The sequence below is a fragment of the Nanorana parkeri genome, unplaced genomic scaffold, assembly GCF_000935625.1.
Source record: "Nanorana parkeri isolate BGI_ZX_2015 unplaced genomic scaffold, ASM93562v1 scaffold132, whole genome shotgun sequence".
Taxonomy (NCBI): Eukaryota; Metazoa; Chordata; class Amphibia; order Anura; family Dicroglossidae; genus Nanorana; species Nanorana parkeri.
In genome coordinates this window covers 1,287,888-1,313,132 of record NW_017306400.1, presented here as the reverse complement: position 1 = coordinate 1,313,132, position 25,245 = coordinate 1,287,888, and the positions used below count along the sequence as shown (strand labels likewise).

The window sequence follows — 25,245 nt, the reverse complement described above, 5'->3', positions numbered from 1 at the left end:
TCTGAGCGTTTTTTAGGGCAGAAAAAGCGATACAAAATGCTCAGGCCTTAACTATCCATAACTGGTTTTAAGTGCTGTTTATGTAATACTTATTTATTGGGTCTACGACACCTGGAAATATGTATTAGTGGTCCAAAAACACAAAATTTTGCTTTTCTCCTGATATTTTGTGCACATTACAATGTAGTTTCTTAAAGTGATATTTCCTATTATAACTAACGTTTTCAGCTCTGTCATAAATCTTTAGTTTAAGCTGTATATATATATATATAGTGTGTAAAACACCACGGATGGGGAGAAAATACTAAAAATAAAGAAACAATGGTAGTAATAGAATAGTGGTAGAAATATATGTTAGGTGCCATATGTGACCAAATGGCTCATATATACAACCTAATGGCTGTGGAAAAAAAGTTTATAAAGTTACCTCTGCTTTTACTAACCTCTAATGTCACATAACAGTCCTCCCTCTGCAGGGATAGAGACTTGCTTTGTAAGTTTGGAAAGTGATTAGAATTTTTTTTTCAGACACAGGGTAAGCTGCACATTGCCCTTTACCATCCAAAACACTAACTACCAATATTGGCTTCCAACATATTCATCATGGTTCTGTGTCCCTTGTGAAAAATAATCTGGGCAGCAAAGGACTATTGGAGACAGCATAGAAAATACAGCAGGGCAAGAATTGCAACACCACCACTTTTTAAGATACATTGAGGGGAAATGTAACAAAACTGGAGCAGACAGGTTCTAGAGCAGTTGTCTATGGCAACAAATCAACTTTAGTAGTTTCTATGGGTAATTTGTCCCTATTATGTCTGCTCCAGTTTTGATACATTCCCTCCATTATACTTACAAGAGCTGTATGATAAAGAGGCATATCACCGCAATGTTCCCAACTTGGGTTTAGTTTTGTCTTATGGCTTTCTTAGGAAGGATTCTCATTGTAGCTGTTCTGCAGAAATAAGTTTGCAGTAAGACATGATTTCCTGAGTAATGTAGTCCAAATATTGATAACTCAGGTTAATTCTGTTGCTGGCAAATTATTTTAATAAAAGTCTTGTCATGTGGCAAGATGACAGCAGCCAGTAGTGGACCAGGCCTAATGTGTATATGGGCCTGGTCCATATACAAGTGAATTCACCATGCCCTGCCATCACAACCTAACATTTTTCATGGTGGGTTATAAATGGAAACAGGAAAGAGCCCAGACACTTCCCTTATACTGTATGAGCAGACACACTACACTGCACCTGCAGCATTTTTATCACTGACAGTATGTTGGATGAATCAACATTTCAACAAGTGGATCAGCCTGCTGTTTCTCCATTTTTTATACAATTGTGTTAACAGAAGTTGGGCAAATGGACAAAGAAAACAGTCTAAGCTTTAATCTTTGCCTGCATTGTGTCAGCATATATTGTCATTCTAATTGCAATGCAGAAACATTGAAATACCTGTAATATTATGCTGTTGCAGGCCTCACTACAGAGATGCTAAGTTAAAGAAAGAAACATAGGGGCTGATTTACGAAGCCCAACACGCACACGCGCAGGCTGCGTGCGCGTTTTAACCCGCAAAAATAAATTTACCAAGCGAACACGCACATCATGGCGCGGTTTCACGCAGGCATGGCGCGTTTTTATGTATTTACTTGCGCGCGTGTCGTGTAATATGCGCCATCGGCTGCACGCCACTATAATAAAAAATTGCAAGTGCTAGAATCATATTTCTACTACTGCCATACATGTGCAAATCATACATATGATACATATGTTATTGCTATGCTTCTGTGCATACAAACATTCTACATAACACTTACAAACTGGTAAAAGACAGTATTCCAAAATAAGGTACTTACACACCAGTGCCGTGTTCGGCTGTGCTCCAGGCAAATGTGCATGTGCATGAGCAAGTTCACACGTTTTTTGATCCTAGAAACACGACCACGCCAATCCTGCACGATTTCTTCGTAATTCTAGCAAACACGCGCACATGGCGGATAAATTTGAGCGGCGCGTTTTTCATCCATTCTGTCCTGTCCAGAGGTGTTTGTTTTTGGCAACTTATTTTCACCTGCCCGTTTTCATGTGTTCCTCATTCAACTTATGGAGAGACACTATTCATTTTTACACTAATTAATTAATACCCCAAAAACATGAGTGCATCACAGTTGATCAAAAAAAGGTTAGCTCATGCATTCACATTCCTGCATTCATCAACACAAGCAACACAACATGCAGCTAATTCACACAACATCAGCATACAATTGATGCAGGGCTTCGCACAACACACCTGCTGGGTGTCACCTCTGTAGTGTCCTCACCCCCTGGCTGATTTAGTGCTTGCTAGCATAAGCACACTCCAGTATAATGCTGGGGTGTATGTGAACACACGCAGGTCCAACCAAAAGCACCCCTCACTTGCAGTGCTCCTGGCCACATTGCAACATGCACTCCTGCAAATACAAGCATTTCTGTTCTAATTGGAACATTGCATTCCAGGCCAATTGCTGCTAGTATTTATCAAGCATCTGTATAACCTGCATACGTTTCCGCGCCAAGCGTATACGCGCACGCGCGCGCGCAATCGGCGTGTTTATGCATGGCGTGTTTGTGGCGTGTTTGTGAGGTTAGTAAATCAACCCCATAGTGTCCCAGTTTTCTAAAATAATTAGACACCAAAACACACATCCCAAGAGGTAGACACAGTAACCCTTGGAAAAGTTTTATACACAGCGAACTATATTAGCATTGACTTTGATATAAGTGTCTCATGTCTTCACACTAAAGAACAGAGAACTGTGTAGCCTTTGTTATTGCTGAATAATATATATTATGACTGATAGATGATCGTGTCCTCTTGCTAATGCTAGGTAGATGTTTAATAACTATTTTTTGCAAATCCAAACTTTAACCTGATCACAATAGACTTGAGCAGTCACTGTCTGCCTAGTTAAATCATAAATTGCATTAATAACTATTCTAATCAATTGACGTAGAGTTGGCTTCTGTTTTCTCACCTATGTGCCTTGAACTTTAATTTTTGTGTGGTAAATTAACAGTATTCCGGTTATTGATTTTGCCTTACTGCCCAACTTTCTGGCTTAGAATGAGGGACACCTTTTAGCACAAACTGTATGTTCAGACCATGAGGACTTAACATAACAACAAATATTAGTTAAACCCACAAATTCTTTTTTTATTCCACTTTGTTTCCTGCATTCAGAGACTGGTTAAAAGGTTTAGTGTAGTATAGCATGTTTTGTAAGTAAAGAGTAAAGCGAGGTATCCTCTGCACACCATACAGCAATGGAGACCGTTGATAGTGATGGTGCTCGTAGTGATGTCCACGGATGGCGCCGTGCAAATCCAAGGATTGAACAATGAAGATCACCAGCACACAAGAAGTGGGATAAATCCAAGTGCTCTTTTATTCAAAGAAGCATGTCACAAGTGTTAAGAAGCCAACATTTCGGAACCACGCAGGCTCCCTTCATTCACTATGTCAGCCCTGATGAAGGGACCCTGCGTGGTTCCGAAACGTTGTCTCCTTAACACTTGTGACATGCTTCTTTGAATAAAAGAACACTTGGATTCATCCCACTCCTTGTGTGCTGATTATCTTTTGTGTTCAATCTTTGGTAAGTAAAGCGTTCATTTTCACTAATTAATGTATATATATATATATATTAGAGCACAAAGAGGGACAACTGACGGCTACTTCACACCAGATGCAGTTGTGATGCAGTCCGTTCAGTTTGGCAGCTGCATCCAAAATGCATCACAATGCTTTCTTATGGGGTTTCTGGTGCTCTGTTCATACCACTGCAGTATGTCCATCCATTCCGATGCAGTCAGAAAAAATACTTTTTGCTCTATTTTAGCTGCATCAGATCGTAACGCATCGTAACGGAACACATGCAAACGCACTGGAACACACCTGAAATCCCATTTTAAGCCAAAAAAACACATAAAACCGGTAAAATCGCTGTACAAATGCGGTAAAATCATGGCAAAACGCATTGCAACAGCGCAGATGCACGCAGTTCTGGTGTGAACTAGCCCTGAAGAGGAAAGAGGGACAGAAGGATTTGGTTGCAAAAGAAGGGCAGTCCCTCCAAATGAGGGACAGTGTGGAGCGATGGCTATTGCACTTAAAATATGAGTTTACCAAAATATGTAAATATTTTTAATAAAAACAATATCACTAAGTTCTCTTCATTTTTGGTTTGGACAAATGTGTCTGCACCACCAGCACAGATCATATGCCTGTAGGATAATAGCTATAAGAAATATAGCTATATGGGAAAAAATAAAAGGAAGGCTGCTTATCACTATTTTGTGTACGGATATTCATATGTCCATCATCATGTACACCATAAGTACCACAGGTTCATTATACTTATGTCTGAAATATAAAACCCGTTTTATCTATTTAAACAGAGTATAATCCACTTGCTGCAAGGAAAGCGGTTCATTTCTCCCATGGCACGTCTAACCCTTGCTCAGAGCTTGATTCTTTCAGCTGACTTAATGGAAAATAATGAGGACCAGCAATTGGTTTGGTCAAAGCAGCTAAACATTTTCACTTCAGTCCACAAACTTATCAACAAACAAGTAAGTGTATTAGTGTGATGCTCCTTGTATTATAAATGTCCAACAGGCTCTCTCAATAGTTTTTTTCTTTTTACTGAATGTGCTTTATTACGGTAAGTATAGTAAGTAAGTACAGTAAATATAAAAAGTAGAAATTGCAGATAATGATCTAAAACAGAATCACTGAAGTGGCAGTTAGTATTAGAAAATATATGTGGAATTCAAGGAATTGAAACAAGATTACAGAAGGAAGACATTAACTTGTTTATTACATGACTCTATATTAAAAAATAATGCAACAACCATCCATTTTTTGCTATTTGAACAAACAACTAACAAAGGTTGGGATGTTTCCACAAGGCTTGCAAACGTGTGTTTAGTTAAAATATAAAATCAAGAAAGAACATTTTCTTTTCATACTTTTATAAGACTGCATGTCTATAATAGGCTAAATCCCCAGTTTACTCTCTACCAACAAAAATACAATGTAAACATGCCTCTGTAACCTTTAGTTTGTCAATAAACGTGCTGTGGTGTGCATTGATTTGTCTAATTAAAGTGTCTTTGTACATTGCCACAAAGACTTACATTGAAAGATGTACATGGTTGTATACAACATGATGCAAATGACTCTGACACTGTTGTGCAGTCTGGCCATGTATGGAAAGAATACGATTACAACAGAAGAGCTTCAGTGCTAAGGCATCAGTCCAATGGTTTGGAATATCTCCTGGCAGGTCTATTGTTCCCTGCTTAATAAACAGAAATATGCTAGTTTCATATATGTACCACCTTGTGGGGATCTCGGCCAACACTTTTTGGTCAAAGTTGTTAATGGGAAATGACCAGTAAGTAATTTTTTTGCCATAGCAACTCATTGTTATTTCTCATAAGCCTTTGGTTGTAGCTTGGCAAACATACTGTGTCCCTCTAGCATGTATTCTGTGCTGATAACACATAGAATGTATTATAAAAGTTATAAAAGTGCTTTTTAAAAAAATCATTCATAAGGGGACACAGGCTCAGAAGGAATTTGGAGACAATTTACTGTATTACCACACAGCTACCATCTTTTGTATGTAAGGTCTCATCTGCAGGGCCCTCCTAACCAAGTTGTCTTGAATTGTATTGTAACTGTAATGTCTTCCTTATATTGTAAAGCGCTGCGCAAACTGTTGGCGCTATATAAATCCTGTATATTAATAACTGGGTTATGCTGCTGCCTACAGAGTTGTACTCAGGCAAACAAAAAGCTGTTGGCAGGTTATAACCCCTCCCACACCCATAATGCTTCAGTTTTTTGCTGAACAGAAAAGGAAAAAGGAAGGAGGGCAACTAACTGGCGCAGACTGTGTGGATGGAAAATAACCAGGGAATAGCAATGAATCGAGGTGAATGATAAAGCGGTGTTTGGCACTCACGTGTGATGGAATGAATGGGCACAATGGTGGTGATCTGGTGATGTTGTTGTGAGGTCTGGTCATGGTGGTGACAGTTGGGTGTTCAGTGGGCAGATGTGGATTCTTGGGGGGGGGGGTTAATGATGCATCAGAATTGGCGTGGAGAAAAGAAAAAAACAAGGTGGTCAGAATCTGTGCAAATGTATGACAAGGAAGTGCATTCTTCACTCAACATTAGGTTTGGTGTGTGGCGATATCAACGACGAAAAACGTGGCGAATCGAAGGTGTTTTGTTCGGATGGTTTCAATCTTGATTGTGGTTGACGGTCTTTTTCGTTCCTGGTTGATTTAGGACAGGTGCTCTTTGGGTGTTGTGGTGGAGAGTCTTGGATGTTGACGTGGGGCCAGGTGATGAGAAGGAAGCTGTAGGCTTGTTTTGTGGATATAGTCCAGGGCAAGTGTCCAGAAAATGAATGAATGGGTTATTCCCTGTTTATTTTCCATCCACACAGTCTGCGCCAGTTAGCTGCGCTCCTTCCTTTTTCCTTTTCTATTCAGAAGTATACAGTTAGACACCTCGGTTTAACAATATAAGGAGCCGCACGCCCACCACAACACACCACACCCCTCCTGGGAGTGCGCTAACCAATCAGTGTTCATTTGCTAACTTTTAGTTTTTTTGCTACTGTTCTAGGAAAAATTATGTATTTTCTCCTTAGTGGAAAGCAAACCCACTTCACTTGACTTTTTTCATTTTTACCTATATATTTTTTATGCAGTCAAGATTCTTAATTAACTGCAGAGCTAAAGGGGCCCTTATTGCAGTTTTCTGCATTGGCTGATTCTCAGCGAAGCCTTGAAGGCTGTACCCAGAGCCTGCCACCATGAAGACCCAGGGCAATGGGCTCTGTTTGTTGTGCTCTCCAGACTTCAAGTGTAATGTGTTAACTGTAGAGCTCTTCACAGGTCCAAGGCCGTGATACAACTGCTTGGAGTATGTCCACCTGAGGAGCAAAGAATGTCTGAAATGTGACATGTTTCACTGGGTCTGCATTGGCACTCTCCAATACTTGTTGCTATGTATAAACATTTATCTGTAATAAATCATACAAAATGTGTAAAATTATGTATATTAGTGGAAGTCAACATACCTTCAACCAATAATATTACACATGGTACAATCAATACAAATAATAATAATAATAATAATAATATAATACTGAATATATACTGTGACTCAGATCGTTTTAAACACCCATACATTTACTTTACAATATTACAATACACAATATTGTAGCAGCATGTTAGTTTACCCAAACAAAGTTGTATAGGTAACATAAGTATTTAAACTGTCCACCCTCAATGCCCGTATCAGTTCAACCCCACAATAGTAGTCAGGAACAGTTGGCAACATACCTGGAGAGAGTTTAAACAAAAACTGGTCTGAGGGTAGGCCAACACTCAGCCATCATAAAGGTGAGGGGAAGAATTATGCAGGAGACAGAACTCAATCATCCCAATGCACTACCAGCACCTGGCAGTACTTGACCCTAGGTCGGATGTCACATAGGCTCCTGCAGGGCACCATACCTCAACCCAGTGAATTTTATTTTAGAGTATACTTTTCAGATTGTATACAGTAAAGATGGTATTTGTAATATAGTGATCATGCTGGTTGTGTCATTATCACTAGAAATGTGGATTTGTGTTTTGAATAGTTGTTAAAGCTGAACTCCAGGCAAAAATCTAAATACACAGATGATATACATGCAGGGTAGCTGTTTTACCTGCCAAAGGATTTGTTTCGCAGTCCATTCAGGCCTGAGATTTATACAGCCTTGCCAAACAGCACAGCCAAGTGGATGACATCACTTACAGTTAACGGATACAGTGGTGTCTTCTCTTCATCTGCAGCTTTTTTACCTGGCTGTCAAAGAGCAGAAGCAGAATGATGAGGTCATCCTCTGGTCATTCTGCTGTCTCCTTCTATCAGCAGGTTCCTCCTCAAAACACTTGCATGCAGCACATCTGATTGACTGCCAGTCCTGCCCCTCCTTTTCTCAGTCTTGTGCTGCTATATAGGTAAGTGCAAGAGTCTGATGACAAGTCAGAATCTGGGATAGTTGCATTTAAAATGCGTTTTATGATTTTATAATACATATATGCATTAATGCGTTTCTATCTTTTCAATATGCCTGGAGTTCAAGTTTAAATGGGTGTTTTTTTTCTAAAGAGTTATGTTGCATTGCTGATAGGTGAGTGAGATATGACTCCTGTAACTGATGTAAGTGATATAAGAACGTGCTGGGGGTATGGAAATGAATGAGACACATGATCAGTATCAGTGGAAGTTTCTTACATTAAATATATTGTTTAACTTTTAAATGTTATATTATATGTGCAGCTTGCTTGTCTTGGAGAAACCGCAGAGCTTGATATAACAAATCCATCGCTGCCACATTTCAAGAATATCTACTTGCCACACATTTCTCTTCTGGCTAAAATAAGAATGAGGATTGGTAAGTATAAACAAAACAGCTTGCATGCATTCTCTGTATCTGTGCTTTCCTCTCATCGTTCTTCTATTATGTGTTTTTATATCATTTACAAAGCACATTGTTGACTTCATATAAAAATAGATATAATTGCCTTGGCATCATATTGATTACGAAATGGGCTTCTCTGTACTTTTGTAGATCAATGTGCTGATTTTATTCGAACAGTGTTACTAGGACATGAATGGTAAATGTGTAGGGCAGTAGAAAGAGCAGAGAAAGAAACACACGCATATCTAATTATCTATCTAACACGTCCATTTTCTTGCTATTTCTCTCTTTTATTGCATTTGTGAAAAGTATTGTGGGCTGAAGGTTTGCTGTCATTCATTCTCCTTTAATCTTAATCGGGCATGATTCCTTTCTACAACTTTCAAATTTTCCTCTTTATGTGTTTTTCCTTACCCCTAGGATGTGGGAATACATGTCAATTATTTTAAATAACACACGTAAGTCTGAGCATGTAGAATTGCAGCAGGAGATATTAATAGTTTTCGTTTAAATAAAATCTGCAGCCTTTTATTAATCCCAGTTATATTCAAAGTATTTCTAAAAACCAACCCACTTTTTTTTATGGAGTTGTTGTTTTTTTTTTGCTATATGTGTCCCATTGGGGAGATTTCCATTAACGTTCTGCCCTGTAGACACAACAGGAAGTAGGAGGAAATCTCTCCAAATTGTGACTTAAATGTCTTCTTAGGCATTTGGCACTGAAACTCATCTATTGCTGTTTTGGTGGCAAATCAAAATTTTAATCTTTTTCTCACAGTGACAATGGTCACCGGGACAAATAGAGAGGGTGGATCTCCTTAATGGGGACACGGTCTGCAATAAAACATGACATATGTTCTAACCCCTTATCAATCTATCCAGAATAAAAACATAAAAAATACTGTTTATTTGTTAAAGAAAAGAAAGTCATTACATAGTGAATTGTTATGTTGATTTTGTGCCCTATTCATACCTGGTTATTAAAGAGCAATCTCTTTAACCATAGCTAGCAGCAGTTAGTGCAGTTCAACTGGACTTATTCTGGAATGTTTAAGATGTTTCTTTATTTACCAAGTAGATTCCTTAGTTCTTTCTCCCTTGGTTCCTCAGAACCGAGGAAGCTACTTGGATGAGTGGCAAACTATCTTCAAATTACAGAACAAGTTTACCTGAATGTGAATACTTAAACTTGGGCAGTATATATATGTTAATGTAGTATTGAAAACTTCCAAAACCTCCCTACTCTCCATGTCCTCCTCATCATAGCTAGTCATAAAATGTATGTAAGATAAAACGCACTACCTGTCTTGCCCAGGGCCTCTGCCATACTCTTCAGTGTATACCCAACAGCCAGTACTCTCTCCTCACATATCATGATTTATGACATAGATGATAAATAGTGAACTTCAGGCTAGTTTCAACAAATCTAAAATATGGTGATCTTTGTCAGATTTGCTTACCCTTCAGAGATGACATGCCAACACTATAAAAGTACAATGGAAAATATTAATATAGCTTGAACATTATGACCTAGTATTTTCTCAGTTTCAGAGCAATCATTGGATTTTCATTTTCTGATGTGTAGGGAAGGTTAGACTTAAGAATATTTCTTTCTTCACTGATATTGCACAAGCTTACAGTAGTTATCAACATAATTTACAACCTTTAGTCTGGACAAAAGGATTACCCAGCAGCAGTAATTGAAAATGGTTGCTATTTAATTGCCAGTGGTTTGTTTTTACATCAGTAATATAAAATGTATGTCATCCGGGCAGACATCCAGTGCCAGCTTTTGTTTTATGCTAGACAGCCGTGTGCTATTCACTGCTTTGAGTTTTCCTTTGTCAATGTCTTATGAGCTTCTTTTCAGTTAAGTTTATTGCAAAGGAGTCCAGACTGGGCTAGGACTATAAATACTGTTTATGGCTGCTTGTTTAATTCGTTTTCTTTCAATTCTTACATTTAAAGAAGACCACTAAGCATCTAAACAGACCGTGTAATGTGCAATTTCAGATAAACTACCTTTTCCATGAAAAAAAGCCACCTTTCGTTTATGATATTCTCATGCATCTAACAGTCATGCACGTTAAGAAGAGTAATTCCTTCTCAGCACATCAATGGTGGGGCGGGGGGTGGTGGTATGGAGCACAGAAAGCACACCTCCTGCTAAATCTCTGTGATCCTAAAGAGTCTATGTCATGAAGCAAAAAAATTGTGTGACTAGATTTTCATAGTGTGACTTGTGTGCTGCAAATGAGTCATGAAATGGGTTGTTCTTTAAGTTTTTATTGTTTGTTTTTTTTTTTGCTTGTTTCTAGGGATGCACCGTTACCAATACTAATATCAGTGTCGGTGCCGATACCGAGTCTTGGGACGAGTACTCGTACTTTGCCCACATGCTCCGATACTGCTCCAAAATGACTCCAAATGCTCCGAAATGATCCGCTCTGATAATGCCGGAACGTCCTCTGACCAGCAGTACCGCGCGGGAACATGGAGCTGCCTGGTTTCCTGATAGGCTGGGAAACCGGCTCCATGCTGATTGGCTGGGAGGCCAGCTTCCCAGCCAATCAGCATGGAGCCAGCCAAACAGCATGGAGTCGGCATCTCAGGCAATGAAGAAGCCGGCTGGCGGCTAATTACATGGTGCCCAGGTTCCTGATTGCCGAGGAAGCCGGCACCATGCTAGCGGAAGTACCAGTATCAGTACTCCTGCTCAATACTGAAAAACCTGTATCAGTACATCCCTAGTATTAATTATTTGTGATCCGCATCACTGGAGCCGTGGCAGAGGGGGTGTGGCGTTAACTTTTATACTTTGTACTATTAGGTGTCTCTCTTTCTTGCCTCACAAAATTGGGATGTATGACCTCTTGTTCTGGCGACCATTATAAAATGTTATATTTTTCATTACCTTCTGTCTAGGTAAATGAAAGTGTGTGCAATACATACAGTTAAAATTCCCTGCCTCAATCCAGTTGAACTATGTTCTGGGTTTTCTCCCTGCTTGCAGAAGCATTAACATATTCCTAGTGCTAGGTAAAATAAAAGTGCTAGCTCCTTGTTGCTATACTGGAGCAGAGTTCCCCAACAGCATTTTTAGGCTGCTGTCTGACATGAGCATGAAGGATGTGCAACAACATGCAACCCTCTATGAAGCAAAGTTCACACTTTCAACTGGCATATGTTTTGTTGTATGATATCTTAAAGCTGTCTTTTAACAGCACTGTTTCTTGTTTTTCTACAGGACGAGTGCTGACTCTCCAAGCCTGTTCTACGCCAGAAACATCTATTAACTTATCGGAGTTCTCACCAAGTTTGAATCTATACAAAACAGCATTAGAGATGTGTAGAGGTGCCTCATTTAGAGAATATGACTTGGAAGCAGAGTTACTTTTCCTAAAAGGTATCAATTTTAGGATTTTTAATCTGGCTACAAACCAAATACTACAACACTTAACTTGTATATGTCTATCAAATTATAACTAGCTTAATGAACAATATAAATATTGTTGCATAGCTAAGGTTATCATTAAATTGCAGTGTTAGGAATGAGTAAGGGCTAATTTTATATGCGTTTTGCATGCAATTCATCAATGTGAGTTTAAATAATATGTAGAAGCAGCTCAGTGGAACTCAGACGCAACTGGCAGTCACTGGCACCTAAAAAGACATTTTACTCACTTCTGAGTTTGTCAAATATGTACATGAGCCATAAGGCCTCATTCACATGAGAAACGGCCAGCATGTACAGATCCGTGCTGCGTGCATGGCCGTATTGGGCAGCTCCCAGGAAGGACAGGTTCTGCGTGTGATTAGTACGCAACCCCTGTCCTTCTCTATGGGACTACGTGGCCGTACGCCGCCCTACCCTCACCCCAAGTTCAAGTCCGTACGGGTGCGGGTGTCCCGGCTCGGACGCAGACAGGATCCATTCTGTCAGCGTACGAGTAGGGACACCCGCACGGACGTGCAGGGCGGGTGAGTGTAGGAAGACGTACGACCATGTAGTCCCATAGAGAAAGACAGGGGCTACGTACTAATCACACACAGCACCTGTCCTTCCCAGGAGCTGCCCGATACGGCTGTGCATGCAGCACAGAGCTGTACGTGCCGGCAGTTTCTCATGTGAATGAGGCCTAAAACTCATTGGACCATATTATAATTTTAGAAAGCACTATACCTGTTTGTGCTATAAAAATATGGGGGGAATTTATCAAAACTGCACAAAATCTGGAGCCGATACATACAGTAACCAATCAGCTTCTATCTTATATTTGTAAAGCTTAATAGAACAAATTGAAGAGAGGAGCTGATTGGTAACTATGGGCAACTACTCCAGATTTTGTCTGTTCCAGTTTTGATAAATTCCCCTCTATGCGTTCCATCTATATTGCATTATTTCTTTGTGATTCCAGATCATATCTGATATCAAACTGGCTTAAGCAATGCTTTCAGCTATTTCCTAGCAATAGTTAGATGCAAGTGCAAGACCTGCTTTATAAAAACTGGAAGAAAAGAAAGATGAAGGTGTTCCCAACATCATTAAGATGCTAGTGTCTATATTTGAACCCATATAAAAGAAATGTCAGTTACAATCTGCCTGAATTCCTCCAAGATGGCACCAATTATGGGTTTGATAGTATAGTAATATGTGGTTGTCCTAAAACTAAATATAACTGAAACTTCTTTAATCAAATGTATATTTAAAAAATGTATTACTTCCTTTTTTCATTCAGTATGTTTTTATCGCTTTTGATGTTGTTGAAATACAGTCTCTTTGACTTTAACTTCATTTTAGGTAAGACAGAGCATCTAATGTTTCTCCTTGGAGACCATGAAAAATCTAGAGCCATCCAATCCTTTTCTGAGGCTATAAATGTGAGCAGCAATTATGATCATAACTTAAGGTAAGAAAAATACAGGGTTTTGTTTGTTAGGTTGGATGACAAGTTATGGGATATGCTGATAAGTATATGCTTTTGTTGTCTACACACAAAATCATTTTATGAGAATTATCAGAATTATCAGGTCTGAGATTGGGAAATTATTTTTGATAACCGTTTTCACTAAATCATATGAAATGAATAGACACTGTTAAACTAATAAGAAGTGTTCATCTTCAATAAATTGTTAACTGTAGCTGCTTGCAATTCTGCATTGCAGTAATTACAACTATCTATAACAATATTAATAGAATAACCGATTTTCTAGTCATTTTTAGTTACAGGTTTGTATACAGTCTTTAAAGCCTGTTTTTTCTTCCACCCCTCATAGTTTAATAAGAAAAGCTTACCTGGAAATAGCTCTAATATATATTTACATGTCCAATCTGGAAACAAACAAACATACTATAACCCTTCGAACCACGAAAACACCAGATGCGCCAACATCAAAAGGAAAGGTAATTCTTCTATATATTAGATCAGTATTATTAGTTGCTGTGATAGTATTTTTTTAACGTCTCTACTGTGAATTATTAGACTAAAGTAAGCTTGGAATTAGAAATGGGAAGGATATTCTTTAATGACCGGATATACTACTGATATAGTGAGATAAAATAATACTCTGTTTTGGGTTTGTTCAGTAAGGCTGGGTTCACACCTAGGCGTATTGAATATGCGCGTTTGTCGCACGTTTCGAATCGCGCGTTTTCACCGCGATTCGCGGTAAAAAAAAACGCGCGACAAACGCCAGTTTCCGAGGGCTACTTGGCTGTATCCCAATGGAAACGCGAGACCAAAACGCCCCAAAGAAGTACATGTACTTCTTTGGGCGTAGTCCGTTTTGTATCGCGTTCGGACGGGCGGAAATACGGCAAGGTGTGAACCAGACCCATTGAATACAATGGGATTTAGATGTTTGAGTGTTTTGTAGAGCGTTCGTCGAGCGTTGAACACGCTACAAAACGGTCAGATGTGAACCAGGCCTTAAACATATAGCAAAGTGCACTATCCCATGACCAGCCATGATCAGAATTCATCCTTCACTATTCTGACTGCAGTTAGCTGAAATATGGTTTCTGTATGATCGATTCTACTAGCTAGCAAAATTGTTTACCGAAAACCTTTAAGCTGAACTCCACTCAAACAGCTTAATACACAGTTGAAGCTTTTTCAACAGCCAAAGGATATGTATTTCTGTCCATCCAGTGCAGAGATTTAGACAGTCCTACTAGCAGCTCAACAAGGCTGGTGACCTGACTTTTCTCTGGTAAAGTTATGCAACACAGCTAGGTCACCTCCCTCCCCCAGCATGTGACTATACAGCGAAAGAGAAGCAACAAACTGATGAGTTCCTCTCTCCACTCCCCTCTTCTTTATCATGTTCCTTGTCAGTACTTTTGAATGCAGCACCCCTGATTTGACCTAAGCACTGCCCAGTAAGTATGTAAAGCCCAATGTTTGTTTTTCTAAGATTTGTATAGTAGAGGGTTTAAAATAGTAAAGGGTAATAACCCCTGTCAGTTTAATTTTTGATGTCTGTGTCCTATTGGGGAGACTTTTTATCACTTCCTGTCCAGAGACACAACATGAAGTAAGAGGAAGTCTCTACAAAGTGAGGGGAATACACCTTTAGACAGTTATGTTCCCTTTGGAATATTTGCCCTTAACTCTAGTGGCAACTGTAAAATTAAGGGGTTTTCCATCACCTTTTTCTCCCTAGGACAAATGGACATGGTCATCCTAACTAGCAGGGACACAGACAGCAATAAAACTTGATAGGGTTTCTATCCTTCCCTACTCTATCCACAATTAAACCAAAAAATTATGGCTATGGATACACTTTAAGTTGTTTCCCAGCAACAGCTACATTATAAAAACTGAAAGAAGGGAAAGAGGAATGTATTGCTAACATTAGCCAGATGTTATTGTCTAATTTCTAACCTGTACAGAAGAAAACATTTGATTGGTTTCTATGAATTGCTGCAATATGTGTGTCATTATTCCTTTTTGTACACGGCTTGATTGAAAAAGTCTGGGTATGTTTTAGTAGTTCCCTCCTTGATTGTGTTGGTAGTTGGAGGTAAAGCTTAGATTGTGGTGGTTAAAGCTGAACTCTGGACACAATGCAAGCACTTGTGTCATAGCAGTTGAAGCCACTGAATATTCAAAAGCCACGTTCTGTGATGACTGTTGTCTTTTAAATCCCACAAATCTTGTTTACATGCGGGTGGAAGTACAGCTCCCGCTGTATGTCTGTGCCCCTGGCTCAGATGTAAACACTGCAGGTCTCAATAGACGCCAGCGCTTTGGTTACATCTCTGCCTCCCCTCTCCTCCTGGCTAGTCACAAGTCAGAGCCTGCGTGGTGTATTTTGAGAATGGCCAGGAGGAGAGTGTGGTGCTTATAGGACTTTAGTGCTGAGATCTATAAGACCTGCAGCATTTAAATCCAAGTATGTACAGAAGTACAGCAGGAGCTCTACTTCCACCCACATATAAACAAGAAGATTTATGGGATTTAAAAGATAGCAGTCATTACAGGTGGTGGCTTTTGTGTAGTCAGAGGCTTTAAATGCTATAACACTAGTACTGTAAATCCAGTGCTGGATATAATCTAAAACTGTAAGAAATTCTTCAAAAATGAGCAGGCATTTATCTTTTTTTTTTTCTTGGGATACCATTTATTAATCTTAATCTGAACCTTTTAGGCAGCTGAAGTGCTGGCAAAGGAAGGTGGGGAGAGAGCATTGAGCCAAATGGAGTTCTACAGACTGCTGGCATGGATTGCAATAAGAACTGCTACTCAGGTCCTTTTTATTTTTACTATAAATGCTTTTATCTACGTTTGTTCAAATGATAATATAAAGAAGATAAATCATTACTGTTTAAATAATATGGTCTGAACAATACATGAATAAATATGTATGTTTCAAGTAGTTATCTAAATAGGACATGTTTTAAATGGTGGTGCTATTTTACAGCACACAAGTGATGTCCTGTCCAGTAATTTTATAAGTCAACACTGCCATCATAAAACAGTAGGCTGCAGAGCAAACTTACATGCATGTCCTGTATCTCATTGTCCTTACAGCTATGGAAATCTTTACATGCACAGCTGTTATTTGCGAGTCAAAGCTTTTTCAGTAATGCACATAATGTCATATTTTTTGTTTTGCAAGCATCTACCACTCAATCAAAATATTTGCTAGTCAATGAATGAGTGCATTTTTGCTCACTAACCATTTAATATATGTATTATACCCATTACCTGTTATATGTTTACTGCATATTCTATTTAGTAGCACTGTTTGTTTCTTTTTATTGGTGATAAACTGATGGAAATGGCCCGATTCTGTTTTACACATTGAATATATATATATGTATTAAAAACAAGTGTTTTTCACTGTAAGTGAAAAATAGGCTCTTGATTGAGATCTCCCTGTGTAGTAGCATGTGGAAGCACGTTGTGACATCATCACGCACATGCGTGAAGTCATCACGCACACGCATATTGACATCAGGCAAACTTAACTGCCAGCGGCCATCTTGGTGATGGACACCAACAAAGAGAGGAGGGGACGTTCATCCGGCGGGATAAAGTATACCTTCCTCTCCCTCTCTCGTGCAGCTGTTGGGCTCTTGGTCTATGACTGAGTGCCCTCCTTTTCAGACGGGGTGACACCAATATGACTGACAGTCATTTTGGTGTCAACCCATCTGATGGTGTCACCCATTGCGGGTCACACCCCCCTTGTGATGCCACTGTACTGTGTGGAAATCTGCCCTTATTGGTGCCTATTGACTACTGCTCTGAAAATTGAAAACTTGTATTACAGTTCATGTTTTATGTTATGAAGCTGGTCATATGAGTGCTAGTATATCAAAGTGCATTGAACCCGTTCATGTTGTGTAAGCTACGTAAAACCAAGATTTTGTGAGACATGGTTATTCATCCCTAGATAACATCTGAAATTGTGCTACAGTGCTGTAATTTAGGACATGAAGGGTGTGATGCCACCTTATTTACCAGATCAGCATCTGGCTAAATATTAGCGAGTCAGGGTAGAAAATTAAGTCATACAAAGAGGCTGATTTACCGAAGGATACCGTATAATATTAATCAAAAGTGGGGGAAAAAGTGTTTTCCTTAAGTTTTTCCCTATTGTGTTTAGATTTTATTTGTACTAGGTGTTAGGCACCATATGTGATATAAATATATAGCCCTATCTGTCCTCTAAAAAATAATATATAATATGTGTAGGTGCACTTAGTAAGAAAGTATATTACTGCTGTGGAGGAATCACACAGCAAAAAATTTTAAAGTCCGTCAGTCCTTAACGAATAGAAACTGAAAAAAAAGCTCAGTCATGGAGGGGTTAAAAGAAGATTTTATGTTTATTTTTCAAAGTGGCACCTTGAAAAGTATTTACCATGTTAAGTTATATAGTTATTTATTAGAGGTATCATAGCTCTTTTAGACTTAAATTTTTTGAAAATATCTCTGATTTACGTTGATAAACTAGAGTGAATAGACATCATGTTGTAAGCATCTTGGAATTCTAATTTTGGATATTTAATATCAGGAGGATATTAAGAGGATCAAGATAACTCTCTTTACAACCTCACAATTCAATCTACATTGCATGCAGGTTTCATGGTGAACCCCATATACTGTTGGACATAGGGCAAATGGCTTTTCCTTTATTATAGCAGTTCTGGTCCTGATCTTAGCATATATGGGTATTTTTACTTTATAGATGATTTAATGGGCACTTATATTCAGCAATCAGCATGCATTTTTTGGCACCATTTTGCTAGCACATATGTTTTTGGCATGCTGTATTTTAACCTAGTTTACAATTTCCAGTTTTTGAATTCTCAACATTAATATTAGTGTGACAGTAAAAGGGATAATGTAGAAACAAACATGGACCCCTAAACTGAGATTACAACAAAAAAAACCTAATATACCAAGGACTCAGTTGTATTTTAAATCAAATACTTGCCAAAAGAAATGCTCTCATATACAGAACACATGTGGGGCCCTGCAAATGAATACCCAAACTGATTCATGATTCTACAAAGGTTTATTATATTCACTAAGAGTACTAAACCCTTCTCGATATGTATATCAAGTAAGGAAAATTCGCTTGGTTGTCCATACTTTCTCAGTAAAATGTTCATTATATAAATGGTCACATAAATACACATGAAAGACAGTCAGGTTTCAAAAAACAGCAGAGCAGAGCTAGACAGGACATTCTCCTGGGAGCTGGCAAGAAAGACAGTCTGATATGAAGACATCTGCTCTGTTTTTAGCCATGGCTCCATACTATTTTTATATCCCTTTATGTTGTTAAAATACTCCTGTAAGTTGTAATACAGGTTCTGTTATCATGCTTATATTCAGTGTAATACATGTTTTAATTCCTCAAATCCTTGAAACCATTTTAGTGGTGATATGCAGCTTGTAAATGATTTTTGCTGCTTTTTATTTATTTTTTATTAGAGACACATCTTTGAGGTATTACTCTTCTGGCTGTATAAGTAGCATCTGTTTCTGTGCAGGGTCTCTTGGAAATTTTATGATCAGAACAGATTTTATGGGCTGGCATAATATCCTATAATCAGATTTGTGAACATTACAGGGTGAAATCTGTTTTGCTTTTCACTGTGTCTAGAAGTTATTTAGTGCTGTAGTATGCTAGGAAAGGGAGCATTTGTCACCAGAAAGATTTTCTTCTGCAATGTATTCTGTCCAACCTGATAGATTGCAGAAGAAAATAGCCATTTCTTTTCTTCTGCAGCATTGCATGGACTCTAATGCTGTCCTTGCCTCACCTTCGGTTTAGAATAGAATAATAAAAAAATAAAAAAATGCCTAATAAGAAGGCTTATTAAACGTAGAGCTTATTTAAACCGACCTTTTTTTTGCACAATCAAGTTTAGAAAAAAAACAAACATATTCTTGAAGGACTTGCTAAAATTCTTTGGTCTGCCTCCCCTTGTTAGCTAAGGTCTCACCACTGCAAAAACACAGATAGAGAAAGGATGAGCATCATGACAGCAACCTCTAGCATAACCTACCTTCAGTTTTTAGTACAAAGCCACTGGCAGTCATAAGAAAGACAGGGAAATCCAATCTTGTTGTCACAAGGAATATACTACTGTATTTAACCCCTTCATGACTGAGACCCTTTTTTCAATTTTTGCACCCATGTTATATTTTTTTAATATATATTTTTTGCACGGATCGTTTACATATTGTGACCTATTCGAGGTCGTTACACAGTGGTTGAAATTTTGTATTGTCCCAATCATTTTCTGTTTTTCCACAGCACTATTGTACTATTAATTTTATTTTTATTTTATATATATTTCTTTTATGATTCTATGTAAGACATATCACTTGTTTTAGGGCTAGACCGCCTAAACCTAAAATTTCACTATTTCACTTGGTTATACTAAGTTTCATATTAGGTACACCTTTAGCGCTTTGATATATATTTTTCTCGACTGTTGATAGGATTCTTCTATCCTCTTTTTAGAGCTACTTTAGGTCTTAATTTATTATACATTTCCACTTTAGTCTCCTTTCCAGAAGCGCGGATTATCTATTTCTCAGAAAATATATAATGTTGGGGGGTTTTAAGTCATTTTCAGGACTAAAATGTGGAATATAACATGGGTGCAAAAAATGAAAAAAGGGCCTCAGTCATGAAGGGGTTAACTGTTGCCATAAATGTAGCTCATTTGTATCACTCAGCTGTCGATCCTCAAATCATCTCTGAATTCGTGTTGACACTGTCCTTCCTTCTGGAGGGTGGCTACTTTTCTTCCCGATGGTCCCTGTGTGTGTTGTAAAGTAGCCACCGCTCCAAGCTCACTCCTGTGATGGACTACAATCTCAATATAAATGAGTAAAATAAACATGAGATTGTAGTCCATCACTAGAGTGAGCTTGGAGCCGTGGCTGCTTTACAACACACACAGGGACCATGGGGAACAAATGTAGTCATCCCCCCAGAAGGGAAGGACAGTGTTAGCATGACTTCAGAGATGATTTGAGGATCTACAGCCGACTGATACACAAATGAGGTACATTTTTGTTATAAGTTAAGGTACTTGGATGTATTTTTAAGATTTAACTCATGAGTTTAGAGTCACTTTAACTTCACATATCTTTGTCTAATGAAAGTATCTGCAAATGTTATGGTTACATGGCAATTAAGCAAAGGAAATATGATGAGATTGTACCCAGCATGTGTTCTATAAAAAAAAACAGCGGAGGTGTCTTCACTTAAAATGACTTTGATGAAGAATAAGGCCAAATGATAAAAAACTATTGCTAACCAGAGACAGGAGTTACACTCCCTGTCATGAAAAAGATATTACCTTTCTTATACACTGCTAGCAAATTGCTCTAGGCAGGAAACTTCAGAAGCATTGGGAAATCTTTGCCTCCCCAGAAAGAACATTAACAAACAGAAAATTACCTGTCTATCGGAATGTCTTGCCGAGAATCTCCTCTTTAAAGTCATTGCTTCTTTAAATTTTTATAGTGAACTTAGTTTAGTTTTAGCAACAATGGTGCTTTTACTTTGAAACAATGTCTTGAATCTTTTCAAAGGTGGGTGAAGCCATGCTGGCATATAAACAGCTGATTGGAGAAAGCAATGTTGCTGTGCAGACTATTGATCCCAGTTTGCATCAGAACATACCATCATTTGCTTGTATAGATCTTCTAGCAAATTACAAGGAATACTTACAAGGTATGTATAGATACTGGCAAATGTTTATTGACATTATGCATTAAGAAAGTTAGCAACCAGTCCGTTTTCAGATAACAGAAATCACTTCAGAATTCTAATTGGCTACTTTGAGTCACTGCATTTTACACAATGTGCCTTTGTAAAAAAAAAAAGAGCATATATGTGGAATTTTTCCAATTTACTTCTATGAAAATATACAGTATAATAATATCACCATAAAATAAGCTATAAATTGAAAAGTCTTACAAATTTCCGGCTGATGATGGCCAGTGATGAGTGCTCTGCTTAGACTGTCAATAATCAGTTGATTGCAAGGTCAAAAAAAAACATTTCTGTCAATTTCTGGGTAAAAAAGGAAATAAAATATGCAGTACATCTCTGTAATAGCTGCCATTGTTTTTGTTTTATTAAAATGCTGCAAGTACACAAAATACCTGTTAAATCTGCCAAAAATCCAGTGAGCACCTAAATTCTTTTTTTAAGCTGACAACAGTCCCTCTGCTGCACTAAATTTGCTGGCAGGGATGAGCAAATCTCCTCCAAGTTTGGTTTGCCAAGGGCTCGGCTAATTTTGTTTAATATTCTGTGGACCTGAACTTAAAGTACTCCGGGCAAATAAAATCTTAACTCTTGCAGTATGGGGATAGCCCCACTGCAAGGGCTAGGTGCTCATTTTGCCTAGGGACTTAAAATAACAGAGATATACTCTCGTGGACCAAGATCCTGGCTGGCTCCTAGACTAAGTCCCTTCAGCCTCTCTCCTGCTCTGCTCCAGCGATGGTATGTCCCTCAGCATTCTCACATCCTAACCACTGTATAGGATGGGATGACCCACGGGACCTTAGACCACCAGAGCAAAGGAGGTTTGAGCCTGAAGGGATCGGTCTAGGAGCAGAAAGTCCATGTGGCATCTGTTTAAATTACGGACATTTTTAGGGCTAATGGGCAACTACTATAAAACAAAATGGGAAACTAAGCACTGCCATATACGATTGCAAGAAAAAATACCATACAACATGGATAGGGTCTTTTCGTGCTGGTTTAAAGTGACATTAAAGTCAATTTTTTCCCCTCACCCCATGTTAATGTTAGCACTTACCTTAAATTATGTCTCTTAATCCGATCTTCTTCTTTCCTGATGCTTTCATCTGTCCCCCCAGCGGTGCGGCGGCTCTCCATTCCAGCGCTGGCTCCTCTCTGCTTGCAGTCTGCATGCAGGTGCACGCGTCCATAGACTTAACTTGTGTCTCTCTCCTCTCCCGGCCGAGAATACGAACTGCGCATTGCGCCCGCCCCAAGATGCTTTGCGGCCGCACGAGCAGTTTCAGATTCTCGGCGCGGGAGCGTGCAGCGATAACGAGGTAAGTTTAAACCGCTAAAAGGGGTTTTTTTTAAAAACATTTTGCCTATATCTACTGCTTAATAGCAGTAGATATAGGCAAAAAAACAGAGGGTTTAGAACCCCTTTAAGGGCAACATTTAACATACAGAAATCCTTTTAAATAACAGGCTTGGGGTGTCTTAACGCTGTACATGTAAAACAGTGGGATTTTCACAGACAGTCTCAGAGAGAGTGTACACCGGCAGCGCATATTTGGCTGTGGAATTTATTTATTTATTTTACCACTAGCTTGGCTTACCTAATGCAGAAGCACCCAAATCTGATAGGTTATTGTTTGTAGAAAAAAAGCTTTTTGCTTTATCAACTTTAGCTTTTTCAGCAATCAGTATCAGACCTGCAAATATTGACTGGCAAATATTGGCCAGTTGCTCGCTGTGGCTGTCCCTATTCTAACTTATGCAAGACTGTTCTTCCGCTGGCCAATTTCCATCAAGCTTTTATTAAGACATAAGAGTCTGCAGATGATACCTATCCCACCTGTAACTAACCACTGAATCATCACATTCTCAAACAATTCGTCCCCACACAGCTACATCCTCATGTATCACTTGCCCCTCCCTTTTAGATTGTAAGCCCTCATGGGCAGGGCCCTCCTTACCATCATATCTTGAATTTTACTGCAATTGTAATGTCTTCCTTATATTCTAAGGCGCTGCGCAAACTGTTGGCGCTATAAAAAATCCTGTGTAATAATAATAATGATGATACAGCAGTTAAAAAATGGCCAGCAGCGGGCCATTTTAATGATGGAAAATTGACCAAAATGTACTAGAGAAAGAGAACACAGGCAGAAGAATTAAGAGACCGCGGATGACCACGTATGATACAAAGAGCACAGGCTGATTTTTTACTACAAGAATGAAGATACTTCAGAGGCTACAGCAGTGTAAAATTGTCCAACAACAACATAATTTTAATCAAGGATAATAGGTGGTTTAGTTGCACAAAGTTCATTCAAAATAAAATAGAAAAACCCACAAAGGGAGTGACAATTGGAAATACCACCCTTAAACAAAAGACAACTTGCAGAAAAAAAAGGTATGCTAAGAATGGGACATCAGCTAAAAGTGACCTATCCCCTCAAATCAATTACACAATAAAATGAAAGACAACCCCCATAATAATAAAAAGGAAACAAAGAAGTTAATTGTCCAGAAAGCTAGCAATCAGAATTGAAGTACAGTTTCCTAACTCGCCTCAAACTTCCCCTGTGCACTTAGTGAGTGTTCCCTACAATAACTACCAATTTATTGACAATGGCTGCTCTGTGCTCCCCTTTTAATATTGAGGGGTCTTGCTTAACCAAAAGCCCCTGTATGACTCTAATAAACCTGCTTGCCATAGTTCAAAGGCTATGCAGTGCATTATGTCTTTTTTTTGTTTTCTTTTTAATTTCCTGGGTGAATCTACACATAAATTCACTGAGATTCTCAAATTTGCAAGATTTGCCTCGAGCCCTTGGTAATGGTGAACCGGACTATCATCCCTGATCCCTGGGGGTATTAGCAGCCCTGCCTGTGTTCTCTCCTGCTGGACTAAAGAACACCTTCCCCTTATATAGCATAAGGAAAGGAAGAGCTGTTCTGTAGTCCTGAAGGAGAGTATCAGGAAGAGTTGACAACACTAATAATAATGGAGTAGCACAAAGTTGTTTAGCTTCAGCTGGAAACTTACTCTAGACCCCTGGGGTCTGCCTGATTTTTTAATTTAATAATCAGGTGGATTATTTTTTAAGTATATCACCCTGGGGGTTTGACAACTTTTCTCGGTTCTCAACCTTTACAAAATAGCATTTCTATCTATTTTAATGAATTTACAATAAGCACATATACCACATTTAAAAGTGCCAAAGGGGTAAAGAGGGACTTGTGTGAATGTACAGTATGCAAAGTGCTACATAAATTGTTGGCACTATATAAATACCTGTAAAAAATAAATAAATATACAAAGAGGCATATGGCTCACATCTCACTCTCAAAATGGCTGGGGTCCAACATATTCCATTAAGATAAACTCCTCATGAATTTAATAGAAGGCCACCTACTAAATGCTGAACAATATGGTCACTTTTGACGATTTGTTCAATAAAATGAACATTTGGTGATCCTGCAAGATTTCCTTCTTTACAATATGGGATCTATCCCAACATCCTCCAGGTATATATTTTAAGCTTCTTACAACTACTCTGCCTTTCTTAGTATGTCCCAGCTTCAGGCTTGGCAGCATAGGCTTGTTTGTGCTTTAAAAAATATAAAAAGCTGATAAAAAATATATTAAATATATAAATATTCTTGAGTGCACACACCTATTGTATTGGCGGCAGGATCCAAAAATGTACTTGCTGGAAAGCAAATGCTTCTTTAAATTCCAATATACTATTGTCGAAGGGTGTTGTAAGAAGAACCATGAGCTGTCTGAAAAACTTTGCAATTGTGATATACTCACCCAATAAAAGGTATAATTTAAATCTATTATTGCGTGTACAAGATGCATTAAAGTTCCATCCACACATCACTTTCAGTGCCACACTGATTGCTTGCTGAATGATGGAAAAATGTTATTAATGTTATAGTGGCTGAAGG

The 25,245-nt window shown here is 38.5% G+C and overlaps 1 protein-coding gene across 1 annotated transcript in view; it reads left to right on the top strand.

The window, feature by feature from the left end:
- Window positions 1-25,245, top strand: part of CFAP54 (cilia and flagella associated protein 54) — a 250,519-nt gene that overhangs the window by 203,836 nt on the left and 21,438 nt on the right. The window contains exons 57-63 of the mRNA XM_018553872.1: window positions 4,446-4,619; window positions 8,403-8,517; window positions 11,792-11,950; window positions 13,346-13,454; window positions 13,822-13,948; window positions 16,198-16,296; window positions 21,120-21,261. Of these exons, the coding sequence (XP_018409374.1) occupies window positions 4,446-4,619; window positions 8,403-8,517; window positions 11,792-11,950; window positions 13,346-13,454; window positions 13,822-13,948; window positions 16,198-16,296; window positions 21,120-21,261 (925 nt within the window). The remainder of the gene's footprint in view (window positions 1-4,445; window positions 4,620-8,402; window positions 8,518-11,791; window positions 11,951-13,345; window positions 13,455-13,821; window positions 13,949-16,197; window positions 16,297-21,119; window positions 21,262-25,245) is intronic.